This window comes from Labrus bergylta, chromosome 19 (assembly GCF_963930695.1).
Source record: "Labrus bergylta chromosome 19, fLabBer1.1, whole genome shotgun sequence".
In the NCBI taxonomy this organism is placed as follows: domain Eukaryota; kingdom Metazoa; phylum Chordata; class Actinopteri; order Labriformes; family Labridae; genus Labrus; species Labrus bergylta.
This window is the reverse complement of record NC_089213.1, coordinates 94,142-117,375: the sequence shown is the minus strand read 5'-3', so window position 1 is coordinate 117,375 and position 23,234 is coordinate 94,142. Positions and strand designations below refer to the sequence as shown.

Sequence of the window (23,234 nt, the reverse complement as noted above, 5' to 3'; positions counted from 1 at the left end):
ATTACGGCGTTAGTAAGATGAAAGAGAATGGGATCATCAGAAGCCTTCAAGAGACCTCCTCCATGCACGAGTGAAAAAACACTGAAATGTAAAAGCCTTCAGGGGAGACACAAAAAATGCAGTAATGGCTTGGATCTTAATAACATTTGGGATTTAGGAATATGACGCAACGTTTGAAATGAACCGGAATGTTCTATTCGATTTTCTAACAGCGTGACAAACATTATCTCTCATGCAGCCTTTCATTGCTGTAGAGTCCAGAGTCTTAACGCAGTTTTAGTTTTTTTGAAGAAGCCATTTGTGATAAATGGCAACAAAGACAAGAATGTCATCTGTATAGCACAGTTGCCGTCATTGGTTGGCTCAGGTGGCATCACTAGACCAAAATATGGGAAATTACTGTGGTTACGTCATGCAGTCGCGGCTTATGGGTTATTCTCATTAGTTATCGTATGGGGCACGATTTCTCATCACTAGACCTGTTTGTTTGTTAGCTTGATGCTAACACATAATGGAAAATGCCATTATCCGGCAAACAGGATTAGCATCACAATCGCTGTAATTTCAGCCTGGGGAACAATCTATTGTACTTAAAGAGGACATATTATTCCCCCTTGTCCACCTTTTCAAACGGTCTCCTGTGGTCTAAATGAAACATCTGTGCTGTGCACCAGAGGAGGTTTGTGACCCTGGTCACTGACTTTGAGTTATGTTGGTACTCTTCTAAGAGGTAATGAGTAATACTGGTGGTTATGTTATTCTCAGGGCGGCTGTGGCTCAGTTGGTGGAGTCGGTCTCAACCGGAAGGTTGGGCGTTCGATCCCCAGCCCCTGCAGTCTGATGTGTCCTTGGGCAAGACACTTAACCCTGCTGCTTCATTGGTGGCATGTGAACGTGTATGAATTAGTTAATTAGATTGGTTAATCATGATGGACCCATAGCAGTCTCTACCATTAGTGTGTGAATGTGTAGGAGTGACCTGCGGTGTGAAAGCACTTTGAGTAGCCGGAAGACTAGAAAGGCGCTTAACAAGCTCAAGTCCATTTACCGTGTGTGCGGTTTTTTTTTTATACTGAACATTTGGCTCTGGTGTGTGTGCTTTTTTTTAACTTACCAGTCTTTGGCTGCGGCCTCCGAATCACTAAAACCACTAAACCGCCACTGCCTGAACTCACCGCACGCAACAGATTTTCAATGTGGCCCTAAGCTATAAATCAGACACATACGGGCACGCTAAGGTATGATGCAGCGAGAGATATTTCATACATCAAGTGAGTGTATGTATGTGTGTGAAGTCATTTCTCAGAGTGCTTCTTCTGCACCGCTCTCCCTCTGATCATTCTTCACTATAACTTACTCCTTTGAGGCGACCCTTCTGATACTGACGGCTGACAGGAAATATGCCCACATATGGAGTCAGGAACCTGCAGACCAAGGTTGATGCCTTTGTGTTTGTTTCTGTGACGCATATCTGTGTTTGGCAGCATATTGTACAGCATGGAGGTGAACCGGTGTCCATCAATCTTCATATTTGATAAAACGGCAAAACCATGTGCATTGATTCGCTCTTTTGGGTGGTTAGGTTTACAAATGGTGTTCCAGTTCAACCCTGTACATGTTGAATGACCGGATAACAACTTGAAGTAATCATCATACTGTCTGATAGGGATAGTCTCCCGTTGTGAGGTGCATGTGTGAACAGCCAGGTCCGGAGAATATCAGGAGCTTTGTACTATTTTTTAGGAGTTCATATGTGAAAGCAGCTTTTATTACATAAGGATTAGAAAGATTTTAGAGGCAATGTACTTTCTTCAAAGGTCGCTCTTAAGAAATGATATATTACCAGGTTTAAGGCTTGATGATAAGGTCACGAAAAAATTCTAAATATTTCCTTTGGCTTTGTATTCTGTGTCACCAAACATCTGCCAAGGTCAGCAGTTAATGCTTTATGACAAAGTAGCATTTACATGGATGACATTCACACCACGTTCATTAAGCAGTTTTACACCTGCTTGATCCATCTCGTAAATGTGACACTGAGTGCTCGCTGGGAAGAAAAAAAAAGCCCCACAATGAACTGTAACCCTGACATTTTACTACCCCTCCCATCAGAGAGCAGGTTTTATGAATATACACTAATGTAAGCATGTATACTCCCCAGGAGGGACATAAAGAGGAGACATTCATCAAAGAGCCCTCCACCCCACTACACACACACACACAGGACAGCAGAGACACACTGCCTTTATGTAGTGTGCTTTGTGGTAAAAGCTAATTTAGAGGCAATATGTTTGAACTTCTGAACCAGAGTGTAATTATAGGACTGTAAAATGAAGGTACTTCCTGCTGTGTGAGTGTGGCTGATTATGTGAACACGAAAGGTTTGAGTAGAGTAGATAGAAAGAAATGTGTGTGTGTTGGAGATTTATCCATATCCACAGCCCAGGCTGCTCAGTGGTGGTCTATTGTTGGTGATCAATCATAACCGGCTCTATCTTGCCCTTGGCTGTGATCACCATTTTTCTTTTTATCCCCCCCCCCACCCACCCACACACACACACACACACACACACACACACACACACACACACACACACACACACACACACACACACACACACACACACACACACACACACACACACACACAGTCTTCATTCCATCACTGGTGAAGTCTTAAACCAACTCTCCCCCTTTTGAACCACCCACTCCCTCTTTCATTTGCTCTCTCAAATACATGGCCCAAGCAAGGGTGGTGTCTAATTGGTGGCCTGGGAAATCTGACTGGCCATCTGAGATTGCAAATCTGTGTACACAATTCCCAAAACTGTACCCACAGATTGCAAATGGTGAGGACATATTTAAAGGTCCAATCAGTGAGATGTGTAGAGAGTGAAATGATAAAGTGAGCTTACTATATGATCAGACATTAAGGAAACATGCTATGTTGAAGTGCTGGCTTCTCTGACAACAATGCAGCAGCCAGTATGTCCTCCTTCTAACTTTAGATTCTGCTCCTGAATGCTCTGGATTTGTTTGGACCAGAGAAGGTAGCCGCTTTTAAGACACACCCCCACACGGCCGTTTTGGATGCCCCTCGGTATGTCAGATATGAGAGCAGTTATCAGGTCAACAGGTGTTGCAGCGATGGAAGCGGGAAAGAGAAGTGGTTCAGATAGAAGTGATTGTACCCGACCTAAAAAGCCTCTGCATGTTTCTAATAAGCTCCGCGAGCAGAAACGTGCTCAAACTAGGATCAATATTGGAGATGCTTTTGAAAAATGGAGAGAGGTTAGAACACAGAAAGGTTTACAGACCCATGCAGAGCTGGATAAACACTGAAGCTTCAGTGTCCACCACATGGTGACCTGTGTGAACATCCACTCTAGAGAGGAGGGGGGCGGGGGGAGACAGCTCTGTACAATGTTTAAAATTTGGACTGCAGTACCCATTTTAACCACTTGGAGTCAGAGTTACATACTCCTACTTTGAAAATGGCTTTTCATTCTTTCTTAACTGAGCCTTCTAGGGCTCCATACAGAGCGGAAACTTAATCAACAAGCAAAACAAACCTGAGGCTTTTGTTTCAGTTCTTTATTAAAATCATCTTTTTATTTCTGTCCTGCTTGCAGTACAGCACAGTATTGTCATTTTCCTCAGTGGTTGTAAATAGGGCTGAAGCAAATGGTGGGAGCATCTTACAGTACCACTCTTGCTCCTGTGTATGTGTGTGTGTGTGTGTGTGTGTGTGTGTGTGTGTGTGTGTGTGTGTGTGTGTGTGTGTGTGTGTGTGTGTCTGTTATCGTGAATCTGATAGTGTGTACATGTGTGTGTGTCTGTGTGTGTATGAGGAGCTGACAATAAAGTGGAGCACAGCCGGCCATCATCTCGTACACTCAGTCAATACAGCAGTATTAATACAAGGCCTTGAGACATTGTTCAGAGGTGTACAGGCAGAAACTGCCAATGTGTTTCCACTGGAGGCTAAAGTTGGCCTTGCCAGGGCTCGGGGCAAGTAAATGCTTCATATATTTCTAAACCAAGTGTTGAAAATTGATTTACCTTTTGACTGCACAAATTTAAATGATGTAACGTAAAAGGTTGAACAAAAAGGCAGACTTCCATCCGAAGGCGGTGTAGAGCAGAGTCAATGTTGGTATAAAGAAACCGCCTTTTGTTGGCACAAAGTGTGGACGCTGTGATTATCAAAAGAAAGCCCAGTTTGGCCATTTTTGGCCTTAGTGGAAACCACACTAGCAAACAGATTAAGCCCTGCCCCTGACATGTGTTGTATTAGCTTTATCAGTTCTGTAAAATTAAGAAACAGTGTGTTTGTTGTGTTTCATCCTTTTGTCTTGTTTTACCGCACAGCCGCATGGCACATACAACACATTATGTAAGTCTTTAAATCTACCCTACAGATGGGTTGGCAGGGGTAGCTGTGCATGTTCTTGTATAGTAGTACAGCTACTAAGAGATGCAAAATAAAGCCTGTGCTGCTCGCTACATTGTGTTCAAGAGGTCACCTTATTCTACTCTGTGGTATAAACTCCAGGCTCCGATGTGAACCCGGAACGTGGTGGAAAGTTGTGGTAAAAGCTGCTGTATCCATAAAAGATTGAATTAGTCATTAATCTGAAGCCCACACCCAAAAAAGGCCCCTCTGGGTAGACAAACACACGCCGCCACCGATACAGTGACACGGTCATAAGACACTCGCACACCCCTCCACAATGTCACATTTTTGAAACCTTAGCGTTAGCTACAGTAGATAGCTAATGGAGGCCGATGGTTGGACTTAAAGGGATAGTAAGTGGGGTTGTATGAGGTCCTTGTCATTAGTAAGTATATTGACCACAAGAGATGTGGATCAGCTCGGCCTCTTTAGGGAGAAACCGGTCAGAGTGCTGGCGTGGAAGCCAGGCTATAAAACCAGGCTCAGAAGGGTAATGAGACCGATAGCAGGTTAGGATACCCCCCTTTGGAGTCTAGACACTGGTGGTGGTGGTTGTTATACTCCCCTGATGGAGTCTAGACCCTGGTGGTGGTGGTGATACCCCCCTGATGGAGTCTAGACACTGGTGGTGGTGGTGATACCCCCCTGATGGAGTCTAGACCCTGGTGGTGGTGATACCCCCCGATATAGTCTAGACCAGTGGTTCTCAACTGGTCTGGTCTCGAGACCCACCACCAACTCCTCCAGGAGAAATCGCGACCCAAATCTTGGACATTTTTTGACCAATCACCAATTTATTTACTGAAAAATTGTGCAGTTTGGACCTCAGGCGGTACAAAACATGTGACATAAGCAAGAAACTCAACAAAATAAACATTTTGAAAAAGTGCTTCACAGCACAAGTGAAGTCAAGTTTTTATCCAGGCACACATTTGCGAATCACTGAAAATGGTTCGACGACCCACCTTTGGGTCTCGACCCACCAGTTGAGAACCACTGGTTTAGACCCTGGTGGTGGTGGTGGTGATACCCCCCTAAGTAGTCTAGACACTGGTGGTGGTGGTGATACCCCCCTGATGGAGTCTAGACCCTGGTGGTGGTGGTGATACCCCGCCGATGTAGTCTAGTGTAATATTTTCAACAGGAAGAATTTTCAAGATAGGAATGTGGTGCGATGAAGGAGTGCTCAAACAAAGTGGCCTGCCAGCAGTATATTGCTGGAAAAATGCTGAAAATGGGGTACACTTACATTGTCATTGTGTTGGTCTATTTTCCCTAAAATTAGTTAAATTATATGGCACAAACAGCACCGTCTGCAGCCTGGCTTCCATGGCAACGCTCTGATCGGTCTCTCCTTGAAGGGATGGAGCTAACCAGCATCTCTTGTTGCTAAAAGACTTGTTATTGAGATGGACCTCATGCAACCACGCTATCCCTTTAAGTGAGCAAAAACACAGTTACATACTGGTCTCTGTTTCCACTTGGGAATAAGACTGGGCAGGAGGTTCGAGACAAGGAGAGACAAACAGACAAAAGAGACATATTCATTTAGATAATACCGAAAAAATTTAGTATACAAACTCATGTAACATATATCTTAGCGCTTTGAAATATACTTTCATATATATATTTATATATGCTATTTTTTAGATGAAATAAATATATCCACATATATTCTTCTTTTTTTTAAAAACAGACCAGCTTTACAATAGCAGACACGCAACAACACAATGGATAGACATGAGGAAAAAGAGACGAGGGGAGAGAAAGAAAGTTTGGTGGCTCATTTCTCCGATGAAACGCCCAAGCTTCGTGTTCACACCGCTAGCAGCTGCTGTGCTGCGCATACTGTACATTTATCCCTTTATGTAACAACAAAAAAACAATGATGCAAAATTTGAAACAAATCAACCAAAAGTGGTTTAACTGAAGCCAAAGATTCATTGTCGAAAGTGAGCAATCTTTTTTTTTATTCATAGAGATTGTAGCTGCCTGCGGTGTGAATGCACAGAAACCTGTCACACTTACTGCCAATTTCCACAAAGTTCGTAGGCACCGCGTTCAGTCAGCCGCACAGTCTTGCTCCATCAAACTCCGCCCACTGACTCAGTTTCTGGAACGTGGGCGCAACCATGAGCAGCTGTACTCACATCACAAGAGAACTACATGATCACGCAGGAATAAAGAGAAAACGCGCTAACTACATGTAGCGTTGTCTTTCTGAGGACAACGCTACATGTCCTCATGTACGATCAGGAGTCTATTTGTTGTGTTTTATTTTGAAAATGACCAGATGCCCTGTGCGTTTCCTTGCCTGACTTCCTGTCCGTGTCATTCAATCCTGTCCGCACTTGCAGCGAGCACCGTTCAAAAGAGACTGGCAGTCTATTTGAAACGGAGCGTGTAGTGGGCGCTGCTGGCACGCTCCGGAGACGGACAGCAGTGCTTTCTGTGGAAACAGGAGCATTGACTAGAGTGGAAGCGAACAGCGCTGACGGACCGCTGCACGCATGGACTGTGTGGAAATTGGCAGTTGCTCCAAGCTTTTCCTGGATTCATTTAAAATTTGTATAAGCTGTTGATTCTTGATTGTAATAAGCAACGGAAAAAAACTACGAAAGTAGTTTTCATTAAGTCCATTTTTTTGAAGCAAGTAAAACTCCAAAGCGGACTTTGGAATTTCCCTGTCAATACTAAGGAATAAGTGTTTTCACATGTAACGTCAAAATATGTATAATTGTAATGCGCTTTAAAATGAGAAAGAATTCCCCCAAATATTGAGCTGCTAAACAACAGTTTTCTATAATGCTACCCACCTCCACAAATAATTATATATATGACATATAGACAGATTTTTTTTTTTTCTAAAACAAGGCAAACAAACTCTACGCAACATGTTATGTTAAAAACTTAAGGTTTTCTTGCTGTTTTATTCAGCTGAAGGAAATTATGGCTCAGATGCAGTTCCAGGCAAACAACGAGAGCTGACCAGACTGTTACGGGACAGATGGTTCAGGCTTTTTGATCGACTGAGAAACACAATCAGCCTCGAGTTAGCGGCTCATCAACGACATAAAAACTCCCCTGATGTTAAGGGTGTCCAGATACTAAATCCTAGGTTGTGTCTGAAATCACATACTCATTCCCTGCACTCCTTAATTGGAGGTCACAGGTTCAATCCCCAGCTCCTGCAATAACATGTCTGATGTGTCCTTGGACAAGACAATTACGCTGCAGATATGATACTAGGCGTATTTTTACTAAACAATAACATTTATTTAATCAATACAAAGTTCTGTGTTTTTCACAAATTAATGAAACATTTATGTGTGCATACAGATGTGTGTGCCTGGCGGTTCATCATCATTAGGAATAACTAAGGTCAGGCTTTGTAACCCTCCATTAAAAAAAGCTTCTAGATTTTGGTAAAAATGTCTCCAAATAAAAATAACTGACGTTTGACTGTTTAAATGGAGTCAAACGTCACTTTCCGCTCACAAAGGCTTTGCACTGCAGTGCATGATGGTATATTTCTGGTTTAGTGACCATTACTTTTTGCAATGCGTTTTGGGAAACAATGAGTTCCATATAAAGGATATGATAATGCTCACTCGGAAATCAGGCAGCACTACAAAATGGCGTATAACGTGAGTGATAGTGTGTGATTTGGGACACAGCCTCGGGTCAGACGGACATAAACAGCTAGCTTAGCTAGGTCCTTGACATCGAAAAGTAACTGCTGGTGTCAGCTCGGTCATCCTAACCTATCAAAGCAATAGCTCTTGGTTGTATGTGAAATACTTTTTAAAAAACAAGATTGCACAGCAGGTGCTACTGTCGTCCATACCCCATCACTCAGATCTAGCACTTCTTCAAGACTGTTTCATCTGCTAGCTGGCATCCAACTGAGGCACAGTCTCATCTTGACATCAAAACGTCACTCCACTAGATTCTTTTCCACCCAGTCATGCTATCTTGGTAGCATCAAGCTAACCATAGACATGTTGGTTGAAGAACATACCTACACACTCGTAATTTCCAAAGAACATATGGCAGGAGCAATTAGCATAAGGCTAACAGGAAACATGTATTTCCTTTCAACAATCTTATCCTGGTCTAACAACACTTTGTAGCTCCACCTAGCATGTTAGATAAATATCTCCTGCTTGACGGCAAGCACACCTGGGTTGAGAAGGTTTAGTTCTGAAAAGTTGTACTGTATTCTAGTCTTGGCACCAATTGGACTGCAATTTAAACAAATAAACTATTTGAACACAATTGAAACAGTAAACCATTGCAGATGGTATACCATTGCTTATTGTTATCAGGCTATGTCAACAGTGACCTCAAGTCAACCTGCTCAGAGCTCTCACACATTAACTACAACGAATGCTACAATTTCCATCTCCAAACGTCTAAATTGTTGCAGCACACTTGAGAGTGGCTGACTTTACATTCAGTCGAATACAGCGAGGGAAATTACACTGCCTCCATTGTCGTAGTTAGGTAGTTGAGAAAATGTTTTCATGTGCAGCTTGAGTAGTATGGCACAGTGCTTGCATTGTATTAGACTTAATACATGTTTTGATAAATAGAACACCATCAAAAACATTGACAACAACTTTTAAAACAGAAGTGAAATGAAAGATTTCAAAGTATAAAACTGTTATGTGTTCAGAAGGTGAATAATGTATTGCTCAAGAAATATAATGAGATGAACTGACTGTCTGCAGGTATCTGTGTGCAAATTTATGAATGTACAAGTGTTTATATGCATGTATGTGTATTTGATATGATGAATATTCTGTGAGATTAAAGAAAACACAGCAGCTAACGTTGTACAGATTGATGAGAAGCTCTACTAAAGTTTGGCACTCAGCTTTTCATTAAGCCAGAAGAATATCAGTCACAGTTGACTTACCCTGTTGTCAAGAATACAAACACAGAAGAGCACAGACACACAGAATAATCACATCAAGGAGAGGAGCCAGGGAGGGAGTACAAGAGAGGAAAAGACAAGATAGATGAAGAGAGGATAGATGTTGGAATAAGGAGGAAAAAATAAAATAAAAATAGAAAAATAATTCAAGGCTAAATAAGGGGAAGAGTAGGATAGGGGAGATAAAACGGGGATAAAGATTGGAACAAAAGAGAACACAAGAACACACCAAGAACAGGTGTATGAATAACAGAGAACAAGAGAAGGTGGTTATCACCCACATCTCCTAAACAACAGGGTAATGATCATACACAACACAGGTGCCTTGGTAAGGCATCACAGTTCTGCGGGGATGTAAACAGTTTGTTGAGGAAAAAGAAAAGGAGGGGTTAGCAATTTGTTTAAGGGAAAAAATAAGAACACTGTTCTGTTTTAAAGGCTTCTGAGAGCAGCAGGCATACAGAACTACAAAGTTCCTGAGCCCTCAGTAAGCATAAAGAATCCTCTGAATACAAACTACAGCTCTGCTTTAACATCGAAAGCCCTTTACTAACTATAGCAAAGGTCTCCTTCAGCTGTACCTTTTCAAAAGTCTGATTTGCTTTTAGTTTATTGGTGTACCCAGGTAAGAATGCAAGTTGTTCCAGTGGTTTTAGTCTTTCACATACTTATAGGCATGAAAAAAAAATAACTGTAAGCAAACGATTGCTCTTGTTTTCCTTTCACCGACACAATTGGGCTTGTTTGGCTTTCTGGATTGTTTGTTTGTGCAGAACTTTAGGAAAGGGCTCAGTGCGTCCATGTACTGACTTGGCTGTGCAGCCATGTGTGCTGCTGGGCAGATTCACATCCAGATCACCTGCTTTGGATCAGCCTTGCAGGGCTCTTTTAATGACATGTTGTTGAACTTCAGACCTCACTCTCCACGCTGGAGAAATGGGCTGAGCCCCTTCGCGAGCAAAGGCTCTTGGCTTTGAGTGGTAAATGAGGAGACTGAGGATACCTCTGGGGCTGAGGTACAGAGCGCAATCTCTGATACTGTAGTTTAGCACTTGCAGAAGCCATGGATGAGGGCTGAGGTGCCCCTGGGGTGGATGAGACCACAGAAGGAGAGGATACAGAGGAGGAGGAGGTAGGGGGGGGAACATGGATAGGGTGGGACGAGGACGGAGGAGCAGGAAGTGCAGGGAGTGAAGGCGGCAAGTTAGGAATGAGGGTCGGAGGTGGGGATGGCTGCCGTCCTCGATCCCTATCTGCTCTCTGTGTACGCTGCTGGATGCTGAGGTTTGACTGGCTGCCAGATTTGGATGGATTTTGAGAGCGATCGGGTTTAGAGGAGGATGAGGAGTCATGTTTGGGCTTCAGGGGACCACAAAAACTCTTGCAGTGCTGGTACAGCTCCTCCTGGCTCCGTGAGGTTATGCGAGCCCATTTGGAGGAACGGGAGTTCGGATGGCGTCGAGGGGAATGACAGGAGGAACAGGCTGCGTGCCCTCTTCCTTTGTCCTTTGACTTGCGTTTACTCTTCTTCTCATCCTGTATGTGGAGTTTGTCCACTGACCAGTATCGTCGAGGAGGTGGTGGCGTCAGAGGAGGTGGAGGCCAGTGTGATCCTGATCCCCAACCTCTCTCTCCTCCATCTCCTCCTCCTCCACCACCAATAGAGCCCCATCCACTTTCTGCTGTTCCCCACCTCTCTCCTCGTTCCAGGAACAGGTCATCTCTGCTGTTGATACTGCCTGCTTTATCCCTTGAGGGGTAGGTACTGAAAAACCACCCTCCCCCTCCAATACCTCCTACTGCCCTGCCTTCATGATCCTCCCAGTACCGTTCAAACTTCCCAAACTCCCCAGAAGAACCATCATCATCTGAATATATCCCAATTACTTTATCTCGTTCCCGCTCCTCGTCTGACATTGTCCTTCCTCCTGCACGCCTCTTTCCACGCTCTGCTTTCCTCCTCTCCAGCTCAGAATCTTCTTCCTCGGCCTCTACTTCCGACTCCCACTCGTGAAAGGACAACCCTTCCTTGGAGTGCATCTCACCTCTCCCAGTCCTTCCTAACAAAGGCCTCCTCTCACCCTCAATTCCTACAGCATCCCTCTCTGAACTTTTACTTTTCCTCCTTTTAGAAGAAACAGGCAACAAGGGCAGAAAGGCAGATGGAATGGTGTCAGAGGACGGGTTGCCCCCTCCCCAGAACTTGACAGATGTAGAAGGCTTGCTGCTAGAGCTTTGATAGTGCTTGCTGTTCCTTCGCCTGTGGTGTCTTTCTTTTCCTCGGCTATCTTCCCCATCTTCTCTCTCTTTTTCCTCTCTATCCTTCCTCTCCTCTTCACCTGGGATGTTCCATCCATAGCTCCTGATTGAGCTTTCACTCTTTTTCCTAAAAGACTCTCGTCTCAGGGGTGGGTATGATGGGTATTCCGGAGTCCCTGATTTGAGTTCCTCTCTTTTCTCGACATCCCCCCCCTCCTGTTCCGATCGCTTCCGCTCTCTCTTTCTCGTCTTATCCTCTTTCTTCCTCTTCTTTTTTGTTTTGCGTCGCTTTCGCTCCCTTTCTCTCTCCCTCTCCTCCCTCTTCTTTTTCTTTCGACCTTTCTTCCTCCTCTTCCTCTCACGCTCCCTCTCTTTGTTGTGCCTCTTCTCCTCTCTACCCACTCCTCCGTCTCCCCGGGTCGTTGTAGTGCCTCCCCTCACTCGCTGTCTTTCGCCCCATGATGCCCACCACTCTTGTAATTGGGCAAGCTGGCTGCCTGTTCTTTCCCTGCCATAATCTTTTAGAGGACGTGGCTTCCGGGGTGGGATTGGCGGAGGTGGTGGGCTGCATGGCAGTGAGCGGGATGACATGCGACGCGAACGGATCTTCCTCCGCGACCCCAAGAGAAGGCTGGACTCCTCTGTAAGCATATCTGAGTCATAATCTTCATCGACTGTGATGTCCCGGTCGCCTGCTCTGTACCTGAAACTCAGCGAAGAGTTGCAGGAGCTGTCACTAGAGCATGAGGAGAGGGAGTTTGACCGAGAGAGTGAGACAGAGGATGACGAAGAAGATGAGGAGGTTGTAGAGGAGGAGGAAGAGGACGAGGCACTCGAGCATGTAGAGTAGAAACGGCATGGGGAGGAGGGCGTGGTAGGAGTATGTGTTGGGGAGGAAAGGGGTACAGGTAGAGGAGGGGGTGGAGGAGGTCGTCGCCCTCTCCTTCCACCTCCATCACTCGCTCCATACCTTCCACCGCCTCGCCTTCCAAGAGGGAGTATATTCTCATAAAGGGGACCTCCCGATCCTTTCCTCCTTGCCTGAGCTAGGCTTCCTCGTCGCCAGAAAGGCGGCCTTCTCGGAGAAGATGGAAGCAGTGGAGGTGGCTTGGAGATCAGGGTTCCTGGGCCTTGTTGAGGGCCCTTAGGAGGCAGGCGTGGCATCCCTGAGGCTTTCGGGCCTCGCGGATTGGCTTTGGGAGTCTGCTGGGTGCCCCCGGCGTGTTGTTCAGAGGTAGCTCCTAGCCCCTCTGGATCTATAGGACCATAATAGCGCTTATATTCATCTAGCCCTGTGTCGCCTCCTCCTCCTGCTCCAACTGCAACTCCTCCTTGCAGGCTCCAATGCTGTCCAAGGTTTTGCTGGAACTGCTGCTGGGCCTGAATTTCAGTGATTCCTCCAGCTATCCCTCCAATACCAACACCACCCACACCACTACCTTGGCTCAAGACTTTCTCTGGCTTTGGTCTGTTCCATCGATCTACCACGGCAAGTCTGCGATCATGCCGAGGCAAGAAGGTGGAGCAGGGCATGGGGCCTTCAAGTAAGGGGCTGTTTGAGGGTCCAAGAGCCATTGCTGAGTGACCTGTGGCTGGGGGTGATCCAGGTAGCATGGTGGTATAGGTCGGTCCCTGTTGCTGTTGTGGGTGGTGCTTCTGCTGCACCATGGCAATGGCAGCCGTATTATTTACTGTAGCTGTAACAAGGTGTTGTTGGGGTCCTGTAGGCATCGCGGTCATGGTGTGGTACTGGGGCAAGGAGCTTTTCCTACCTCCTGACGCGGTCTCATCCTCAAACTGACAGCAACTGTACATCCCCTGGTTGGAGAAATGAGAGAGAGATTGTAATTAGACGAGCAGGAAAGTACGATAAAGATGAACTGTGTGTGTATGTAGTGGAGACACAGAGGCACAGGAAAGGTACCTTTAGAACCGTTTAATCTGATTGTTACAAAAACAAAACAAATGAAAGCAATCTTCAGAAAACATTGGTGTTATCTGAAAGATAACACAGAGCCATTGTTCAAGCCTGTAACCATTGTGTCAAAAGATATCCAGATCTTGTTGCGGGTACAAAACAACAACTTTTCTCATTGATTTCATGTTCCTGCTTATACAAATATTCTGATGATAATCAAGCGCTTATTGTGCTTTTGGTTAAGGTAAAGAAGAATAAAAATAAAAGGAAAGCACAATTTAATTGCTTACAGTGTACTGCACCGTAGTACATTTGAGGAAGTAAACTCTGCTGTGTAGTGTCCATCTTCAAGCTTCAAGATGATTCACTACCATCAAAATGTATTAAGTCAGTTGCTTTAAACACAAAGGCCCAGAGAAATAGCTGAGCCAACTGAAAGGCACAGGGAATGGGCCCTCTGCAGATGCCTTTTAAAAAATACGAGTTTGTACTGGATCAGTAGTGATAACGCTAGCCTCCTGGCTAACATTGCATCCTGAGCCTGGATCCAATCAGCTTATGAAGCTGACTGAAAAAAAATCTAGTAAATGTAAATTAAATGTTGCCTTGGGGTCAAATGCCCTGGCCTCCTTTATGTTCTGCCATTTTTATTTTTTTGCAGGTCCTGGTATGGGTATATAAAGTTTGACATTACTGATCTAACCTTTAAACTCAATGGGCACTTGCAGGGCTTTTTTTGTGTTAATAGGAAAGGGGGACCAATATGGGCAGACTTTGAGACATTTAAAGGCTAATTTTTTGAGATTTCAGCAATGCTATTATCCTTTCCTTCAGATAGTCTATTAAACAATAGGAATAAGAAATAGGCCCATTCATCTTTTTAGTCGCACCAAAATGTACATTTTGTTTCCTGAGGTTGTTACTGACAAGTGATTGTGATGTATCCTGAAGCTGTTATTTGGTGCCACTTGAGCTTAAACAAGACTCTTGATTCTCACTCGGTTTAAATGATTGTCGACATGTTGTTGCATGTTGGTAACCAGTCTAGCTTTTTACAGCAGCATCATTCGGAGATGTTTCACATGAATAAAACATGAAACAGTCTGAAATGTGAATGACTTGAACCTCATGACATGTTTTCAAATTTAGGCCCCAGGCAGGATCAATCATTTATGAAATCTTGTCAGATGAGCTTATCCATCTCTCCTCAGGCTGCTCTTTCCCCCTCTCATTGTATATTTAGAACCCTGCTATAGATAGATGGCACTCAATTAACTGTACTGAGAAGAACCTTGTAAATCACAAAGGCTCCATTCTTCTTCTGAAGTGAAGACGATTTATATTATCCATCGATATCTGTCACATCTTAATGACTAAACATGTGGGGCCTCCTGTAGATCTCTGTCCTCCACCAGGACATAGATCTGATAGAGAGGCTGTAATAATGGCCCTTCCGGACCCATGAATCAGCAGTCCCAGAGGCATAAGTGCTATCACCGCCCGCAGAGCATCGGGGCGCAGCACACTGTGAAATTGGGGTGAGTCACTGATTGGGTTGAAGGACGCCACAGAGGCCAGCTGCTGAGGATTTAAAGCAATGCACAGCATATGGGTTGGAAGATAGAGGGCTGCTGGTCCTGGGAATGCCCTTTGCATGGACTGATGTTTGTTTATTTTTCCTCTCAGATAAGAAAAGAGTTTGCTCGTGCAAGAACTTGTGCTGATAGACTGAATACTGTATATAACATGTGGTGCCTGCAGGGAGGCCTATGTGACGGTCCCTGACTGTCAGTACTCATTCTGTTGCCTTGTATCTCGACCCACTCAGGTTGCCTTCAGGTTAAAAGGGGCAGAGCCAGTTCATTTGAAATCATGCACTCAAGCGGGTTGGGCCTGTGTATTTTAGCTGGCTTCTTAGTTTCCATCCCTCTATCTTGTCAACACTTACTTCGGTTTTGACAAAAAAACCAAAGCCCCCATTTTGTCAAAACCCCGGCTCAGTGAGCTGGACAAACAGGGAGACCACACAGTTTACCTCACATTACTGTCCTCCATCGTCTCTCACGGTTATCGTCACACACGGTTATCGTCACACACGGTTATCGTCACACACGACTTCCTCCAGACCCTTTCATGACGTAATTGTCAAGATTTCAAATCATAAATATCAAACATGGTTGAAATGGATCAGGGCGTCCCCGACGATCGCCGAGCAGACGGGGGACGTTAAGATTGGGTCTTTATACGACTCACACGATGGGTTAGTCTGGGAAGATAATCATTTCCTAGCAGCCTCGAGTCGGGAGCGAACCCGCGATTATCTTGCAGCCTGAGCCAATCTTTAGTCTCTCTAGTTGTTGCTCTACGAGGATCTACTGTTCTTCTGCTTTGCTCAGTGGATCATTTAGGATTGTCCCTTGCATATTGGTAATCTCAAATATCTAATTTTGTATTAGCATAAATGTGTGTACATACATCTCAGTTGGAGTTCAGGAAAGTTGAATTTTTACTAACTATCTCTAACTATGTCTAACTATGTGCATGAGACGATGTTTGGACCTTTATCTGTAAGTTAAATTTTATATGCAAAAGCAATAATTTGACTTTTTTTATCAGCAGTGCAAGCTTCGTCTTAGCTTAGAGCATTAACCTCAAATGGTACGCTGGACTCTTTTTGTCATTCCTCAGATTTGTCATGTTGGAGACAGTTATAAATTACAACCTCATATTTCCCTTTGAAATGTTAGTCCCTCACTAAAAGGGGTTCACACGCACACTAAGTATTTCATCAATGCCGTCTGACAAACGAGAATGTCTCCTCTTTCCCACGTCAACAGTCTCACCTCCATCTTCCCTGCTCCTCCTTTATCTCAAAGGTTTTCTTTCCCTCCCTCACCTCCCACTCTCTCCGCTGCCTCTGCCATCCCAACCCCCAGCTTCTCTTATCTTCAAGTTTCCCTCCTCTACCTTCCCACCTCTCTCTCTCTCTCTCTCTCGCTCTCTCTCTCTCTCTCTTTCTACCATTCTCTTGATGTCTCCCCTCCACCTTCTTCGCTTCTGTCCAGTAACTTCTTGCCTCTCAAACCTCCGCCCTCGCTTCTTCTTCGAGTCTGTCTCAGAACCGGCGCTTAATGTTTCCAGGAGCCGTGCTAAATGTTTTGGCTGTGCAACAACTTAAGTGATCACTCTTCCGTTGACCCGTTGTCCTTCCCTTGGCAGGATTTCAAGGATGGATACCATTGATGTTTCTGTCTGGCTCCACCTCATTGTTCCTCCTCAGTGCCAGCCAGAAGCAGAAATATTGAGTGGAACCTTCTTTTGTGCAATGCATCTCTTGATTGCATCTGAAAACTGTTCACTAACCTGCTACGAGAATATCTCTCGGTTTAATGGAGTGGACCTGGTGACCGCAATCAGTGCGAGAGCTTCATTTTTTTTCATCTATATGTCACAAACAGGGCTGCATGGTGGTTCAGTGGTTAGTGCTGTTTCCTCACAGTGAGGAGGTTCCTGGTTTGGATCCCATCCTTCAGGAGCCTCTCTGTGTGGAGTCTGCATGTTCTCCCTATCCTCCCACAGTCCAAAAGACATGCTCGTTAGGTTAACTGGTGACTCTAAATTGCTGGACTTTAGCCTCTGTACATGGGGCGCACGGTATAACCACTAGGCTATCCGGCGCCCCAGTTTCTAGTATTTCCTTTGTATTGAGGATGAATGCCCTAAATCCTGGATTAACCCTAACAATAAAAATATCTAGAACTCTGCAACACCTGTTGGTTTGACCTGATAACGGCTCTCATATGTGGCGAACCGAGGGGCGTCCAAAACGGCCGTGTGGGGGTGACTTACCTTTTCTGGTCCAAACAAATCCAAAGCATTCAGGGCCAGAATCTATTGATTGTCGGCTCGAGCACACAAGAGGCAGAGAGCGAGCAAGGAGACAGGGAGGCCTCTGATTGGTTCATCAGATTGGTACCTCGTGGCAGACATTGGTTGAAGTTTTCACAGACTTACAAACTGATACAGATGATGGATTTTCTTTGTTCCTTCAGAGAACATGAGTTAGTAATTTCTGTCAGGACCAATTTCAAACAAGACAATTTCAAACAAAATCTGAAAAAAGTGGATCTGGAGGAAATTACCAACCCTGCCTTTAAACTGGAGTGTGTGTTGAGTGGTGTGGGGAGGTCTGTCACTTACCCTGCTCAGGGCCAGAAGAAAGTCCATCCCGCCCGAACGCTTCATGCAGTGACGCAGCTTCCAGTAAACCAGATGTTCCCAGGCAAAGACAAGAAGGCTCAAACCCATAGCCACCAGCAGCATGTAAAACACTCCCGCCATGTTGTCTATGTCCAGCTTACTGCTCATAACCTGCAGGGGGGGAACAAGAAGGACAGAAAAGGAAGAAGAGAGGCGGATTAGAGCGGAGACAGGAGAGTTTATTTATGACTAACGAGAGCCTATTTGTCTCCCAGACAGCAGATAAAAAGTTAATCACCAGCAGCAGTTCAATAGAGAATCCTTTGCTGTCACTGGATGTCAGAGCACCCATATGTGATATTTAGAGTCCCTGTGCTGAGAACACTGATGCAGAGACCAAAACATGTCAGTCACCACCAAATCTCTGCTTCACATCCAACAAACAGCTTTCCAGGGAGCTTCATTTATTCACTTTCAACTTGATTAGCTCTCATCAGCAGCCAGGCTTCGTTCACTCCTGAATCAATAATTATTATCTCTTCATATCAAAGCTCTTGGTTACTTTTGGGACATTCGCATCGGGTGCATGTGCAGACGTGTTTACACCCTCAGTTTGGTTTGTTTCTCCCTCTGACTGCAGAGCAATTATAATTTTATAATAACAAAAAATACACAAATAACCTCTTAAACAAAGGCTCTCAGCCCTCCTCTGTGGAACCTGGCGCTACAGTTTTGTAAATTGTGCAAGCATCGTCCAAACCATTGACAGGAAACAGCTACAAAATGCAGGGCGCCTGCTGATGTGAAGCACTTATATGATTACAAGATTACAAGCTGTAGTTTGCAACTCTACTATAGTTTAGAGAGGGGGAAAACACTTCCAGGCTGGATGAAGCTTTCTTTCTTTTTCAAAGTTGCACATTTCCTTTTTATTAAAACTTGAAATCATGACTTTGGATAAACATCTCGTCTTTAAATAAATATATTAAGACTTGAAGATTTCAATGTGGCCGCTCTGCTGTGTCACCTTTTAAGGGTTAAAAATACACAGAAATATTCAATCCTCAATCAATGTCTGTACAGACAAACTTCATGGGGATATTTATTTTCACAATCTTGATGGTATAACATCAGACTTGGCCCTTTTAGGTGGGGAGCAGAAATCCTTCTCCGAGGGGGGGGAGTGGGAGAAAAACATTGAGTATAAAAACAGACTTAGGCTCAGCGCTGTCAATCATTGGTCCTGAAGGGGTGTTAGAAACTGAATGACGGCGGTTACATGCTATCTCAACCTAACTTTAAACTTTGAAATCAACCACGCCCCTAATTATGCATAACTGGTACCCAGAACTTCCACCAGATACGTGTGCATTACGTGCACCCTCGCCCGTCAACACCGGACGAAGACAAACAGGTTGCGGTCTCAGCAGCACGGAGCGGCACAGGCTGTCAGCGCGCTTATTTCTGCTGTAAAAATGGATCAAGAAAACAACAAACGTCCTGAAGTGGACACCTGAGGGACCTCATCAGCTTTCCCTCAGACAGCAAAGGAGGCCGCTTGGTTTCACAAGGTTAGTTTAACATTTAGCTCATTTTAATAACCGAGGTTACCAAGTGAGGGTAGGAGCACATTTCATTCATATGGAAGCTGACGGCGTGCAACGCTGATGGAAGGAAGGCAGAGCATATGACATGTCTTACCTCGATCTTGTCATTGTGACAGATACCAGACAGCCAGAGACGCTCCAACATGTCAATCTCATCTGCAAGGACAAAAACATGGAGACAGAGAACCGGAGGTTAAAAAGAAACGTTAACAACTTTGAAGAAGGAGAAAAGAAAGAGGGTGTAATGTTCATGGTGAACACAGAGCGGTTTAGATCTGATAACCTTTGACTTTATTCTCTTTTTGTTGCTCTGTTGAATCATTTAAATGTGTGGAGGGGTTTTATTACTTGGTTTCATGCCTTTTACTCTTGGATTTTTTTGCCTTGAATGTAGAGTTGTGTGTCCAGCCTGTTAGACACTTCGGCCTGCTGGCGCAATGGTGACAGTGCTAACTTGACTTTTAACCAAGATTAAGGAGAGAGGGAGAGTCAGAGAGAAAGAATCAGAGAAGGAGAGTCAGAGAGGGAGAGGGAGGGAGCGTCAATGAACACTTACGACCTTGATGAACAGCTGTCAATGTTGTGGCATAGAGAGAGAGAGTCAGAGAAAGAGAGTCACTCTCTTGTGCATGGTGAACGGAACAAAGTAAATTAATTTGTTCAAGACTTCACTGCTCTGTGTTACAGATGTTACTTATTACAACCCAAGAGAAAAACATCAGTATGACTGTGAAAGGAAACACTGGCCCACTGCAGAGAGGCTAACGCAGAGAGATAGTTAGCAGGAGGAGAAGTAGAGGCCAAAGTGATGAGAGTGAAAAAGAGAGAAACTTTGATATGGTCGGCCATCTGAGGCGGGCACGCTGAGGGCACGGCGACGAGACGAGAGCATCGGAGATGAAAGGAAGGGGCAGGCACACAAACATCACACCTCCTGCTGAAACTGCCAGAATCACACACACACACACACACACACACACACACACACACACACACACACACGTGAAGAACACCGGGAGCTGCAGCGTAATGGGACTCTGAGCGCCGGCTGTTAACGCATTAATCAAAAAGGATGAGGCAGTGGAAATGTACACAGAGACTTATTCAGATAGATGTTCAACCCAGCCGGTTGCAGAGGGCTTTTAAACTCTCTCTCACACACGCACGCACGCACACACACACACACACACACACACACACACACACACACACACACTCTGTGACTGTACACACTCCCCAGTCAAAGGAAGTTCCAGTTCCCGATGCTCACAGTTACAATATTAATCGACCTCCGAGGTTAATTAATGCCGTCTAGAACCCCCCTGCTGCTGCACGGATTACAGCATCAACACTCACATCAACTGACTGAAATGTCAAATCAGCTCGAACAAAACATAAATCTGAGTTGAGCGTGAGTCTCTGTGTGCCACGTTTCACTTCCCCAGCAGTCATGTATGGGAACTCAAACATTCCTTGACAGCTGAATTATATCGAGGCTCAGCTCATATCGACCCTGCCTGCGCTCGCCTCGCTCATATCCTGGCAACGCACACCCCATGTTCATTCTGTGTGCGGCTTACTACCATGAGCTAATTCATCGAGTTTCAATGGGCTCTTTTCTCCCTCCCTGTCCGGCTTTTCGGCTCTCTCCCTCTTTATCTCCCGGTGAATACGTTGATCATGGCAGTCGGCGGCGCAGAAAGCTGCTCTTTTGGGAGAAATCTTCCCACACATAGAGCTGACAGCATTTCAGCGGTATCCTCCACCACCAGCCCCAAGGAGGAAAAATACCATAGAGCAAAATGAAAAGAGGGAGATGTGCAAACACAGAGGGGGGAAAAGCCAGAGCTTCTAATTAAATTCATCTGTCATTCTGTTGATCTTTGACAGTCCAGAGGGGATTCAATCCTGGTTAATTCACTTTTATTCGAACCTGGAGGATGTGCCTGTTTTCCTTTTAATATCTTTACATTGGTCAAGAGCGAGGATTTACAGCCACTCATTCTCCAGTCATCCCAGTGGTATTATAAATACCTTCCTTTTTATCCAATCTGTGCAGAAAGCCCTGGAGTGGTTGCATACAGGCAGCATCACCTGCTTCACCTGCGTCTGAGCCACATTTATAAAACGCCTCAATTGGATCCCTTAAGTGCAAAAAAGAAAAAACAGGATTCTGTCTAAGCTTCTGACCTCTTAAATGTTCAATCCATTGAACATGTTAGGGATTGTTATCCTCATTGTTATCCAATTTGAACATTTGAATTGTCTCTTATTGTTTGTTACTGTTTCTTAAAGGATGAATGTGTGACTTTTTGATCCATCCTACAGTCAGGAGACAATGTGAGAAACCCCCATGACACGACACCCCCACTGTTAGTACGACTCTAAACAACCTACACTGATTAACTCGAAACAGCTTCTTGGTTCCAACCTAAAGGGTGCAGTAGTCCATTTTCTAGCTGGTTACCCGCAAATGAAGCGTTGTCTCTGTTGCTTAATTTAAGCCACAGTTTGCCTGAAACCTCATTACAGCTGTTTGGGTCACCTATTGGTCTATTGAAAAGTATTAAGGCTATATCCTCCTGAGTGCCAGCTATTAATTTTTTGTCCACTATTGTATTTTTGTTTTTATTTTTGTATTACAACGTTAAGTCTAGGGGTAACCATGCTCAGGCCCGGTTGGTCCTGGAGCAATGTGAGTGCAGGCCAGCGCGGGAGGGGGGACAATCACGCTTAAGCCCGGTACGGGATGTGAGTGCGCCCTTAGCACAGGAGGCCTCGTCCCGGGAGGTCCTCCACCATTCATCGAGGAGATCAGACACTACTACCACCAGATGCCCCCCCCCCATCAGACTGTGTCGCCCCGACAACCACCGCTGGCTTGCTCCAACCTCCACCTCAGCGGCAAGGAAGTGTGGACAACAGGAATGCGAGGAATATAAAAGAGAAAACCTTCCATCCCCTTTTGCTTTTGTAACATAACAGAGTTTTTGTAAAGCCCCTCGACATAACATTTGTTATAAATTGGCGTAACACAAATAAAGATTGATAGATTGACATGAGCTGCTTTGTTCCCGTCGTAAAGTCACTGCTGTTCCTCTGACTGGAACAGACAATAGTTGTGTTGAAGGTGAAAGTGTTACCAGTCAGTTGACCACCCTGAGAGAGGGTGCATATTTTCATGTTGAATAGATGGGTGTCTCGGTGCTTCTGCTTTGAAGAGGTGTTGAAGTGTAATTAATTTCGACTGAGTCTGAGCCCTTAAAGTATTAACATCTTTTCAAGGGTAATTCTGAGAGGCACGCTGAGTTACGAGGGTCGGATCAAACTTCCAACAAGCCAGGGCCACAATGTTTTTGTCTAACTGCCAGAACAAGTTTAACAACCACCTCTTATTTTTTTCTGTTCTTTTTGAAACCCGAGAACAGCGTTAGGTCGTCTAGAAGGCAGAGAAAACATTAAAGACTTAATGTAGTCGTTTAATCTTAAAGTGACATTTACACAAAATGAACAAACCTGCAAATGTTATGTCACATCTTTGTCTGTGAGATAACATTAGGGCTGACCCCTAATAGTCAAAAGGTCTCATTTCAGCTCATTATTTCGGTCACTACCCAAAACTCATGAGCACTGGTGAGGTTTGGAATGAAGATCAATCTGTAAATCGAGAGCTTTGCCTTCAGGCTCAGCTCGCTCTTCATCATAACGGTCCGGCACCTGCCCACCTTACTGCTGACGCCGAGCCAATCCATCCATCAATCTCACGGTCCATCCTACGCTCACTCGTGAACAAGACGAAAAGTTAATCATTTTGGTTAAAGGCTTTATATGTGATTTTTTGATCCAGCAGATGTC

General features: G+C 44.7%; 1 protein-coding gene across 1 annotated transcript in view; it reads right to left on the bottom strand.

The window, feature by feature from the left end:
* Nucleotides 1–3,695: 3,695 nt before the first annotated feature.
* Nucleotides 3,696–23,234, bottom strand: part of LOC110003023 (uncharacterized) — a 59,661-nt gene continuing 40,122 nt past the window's right edge. The window contains exons 10-12 of the mRNA XM_065948212.1: nt 19,474–19,535; nt 17,773–17,943; nt 3,696–13,472 (exon numbers count right to left, since the gene is read on the bottom strand). Coding sequence (XP_065804284.1) covers nt 10,305–13,472; nt 17,773–17,943; nt 19,474–19,535 — 3,401 coding nt within the window. The 3' untranslated portion in view covers nt 3,696–10,304. The remainder of the gene's footprint in view (nt 13,473–17,772; nt 17,944–19,473; nt 19,536–23,234) is intronic.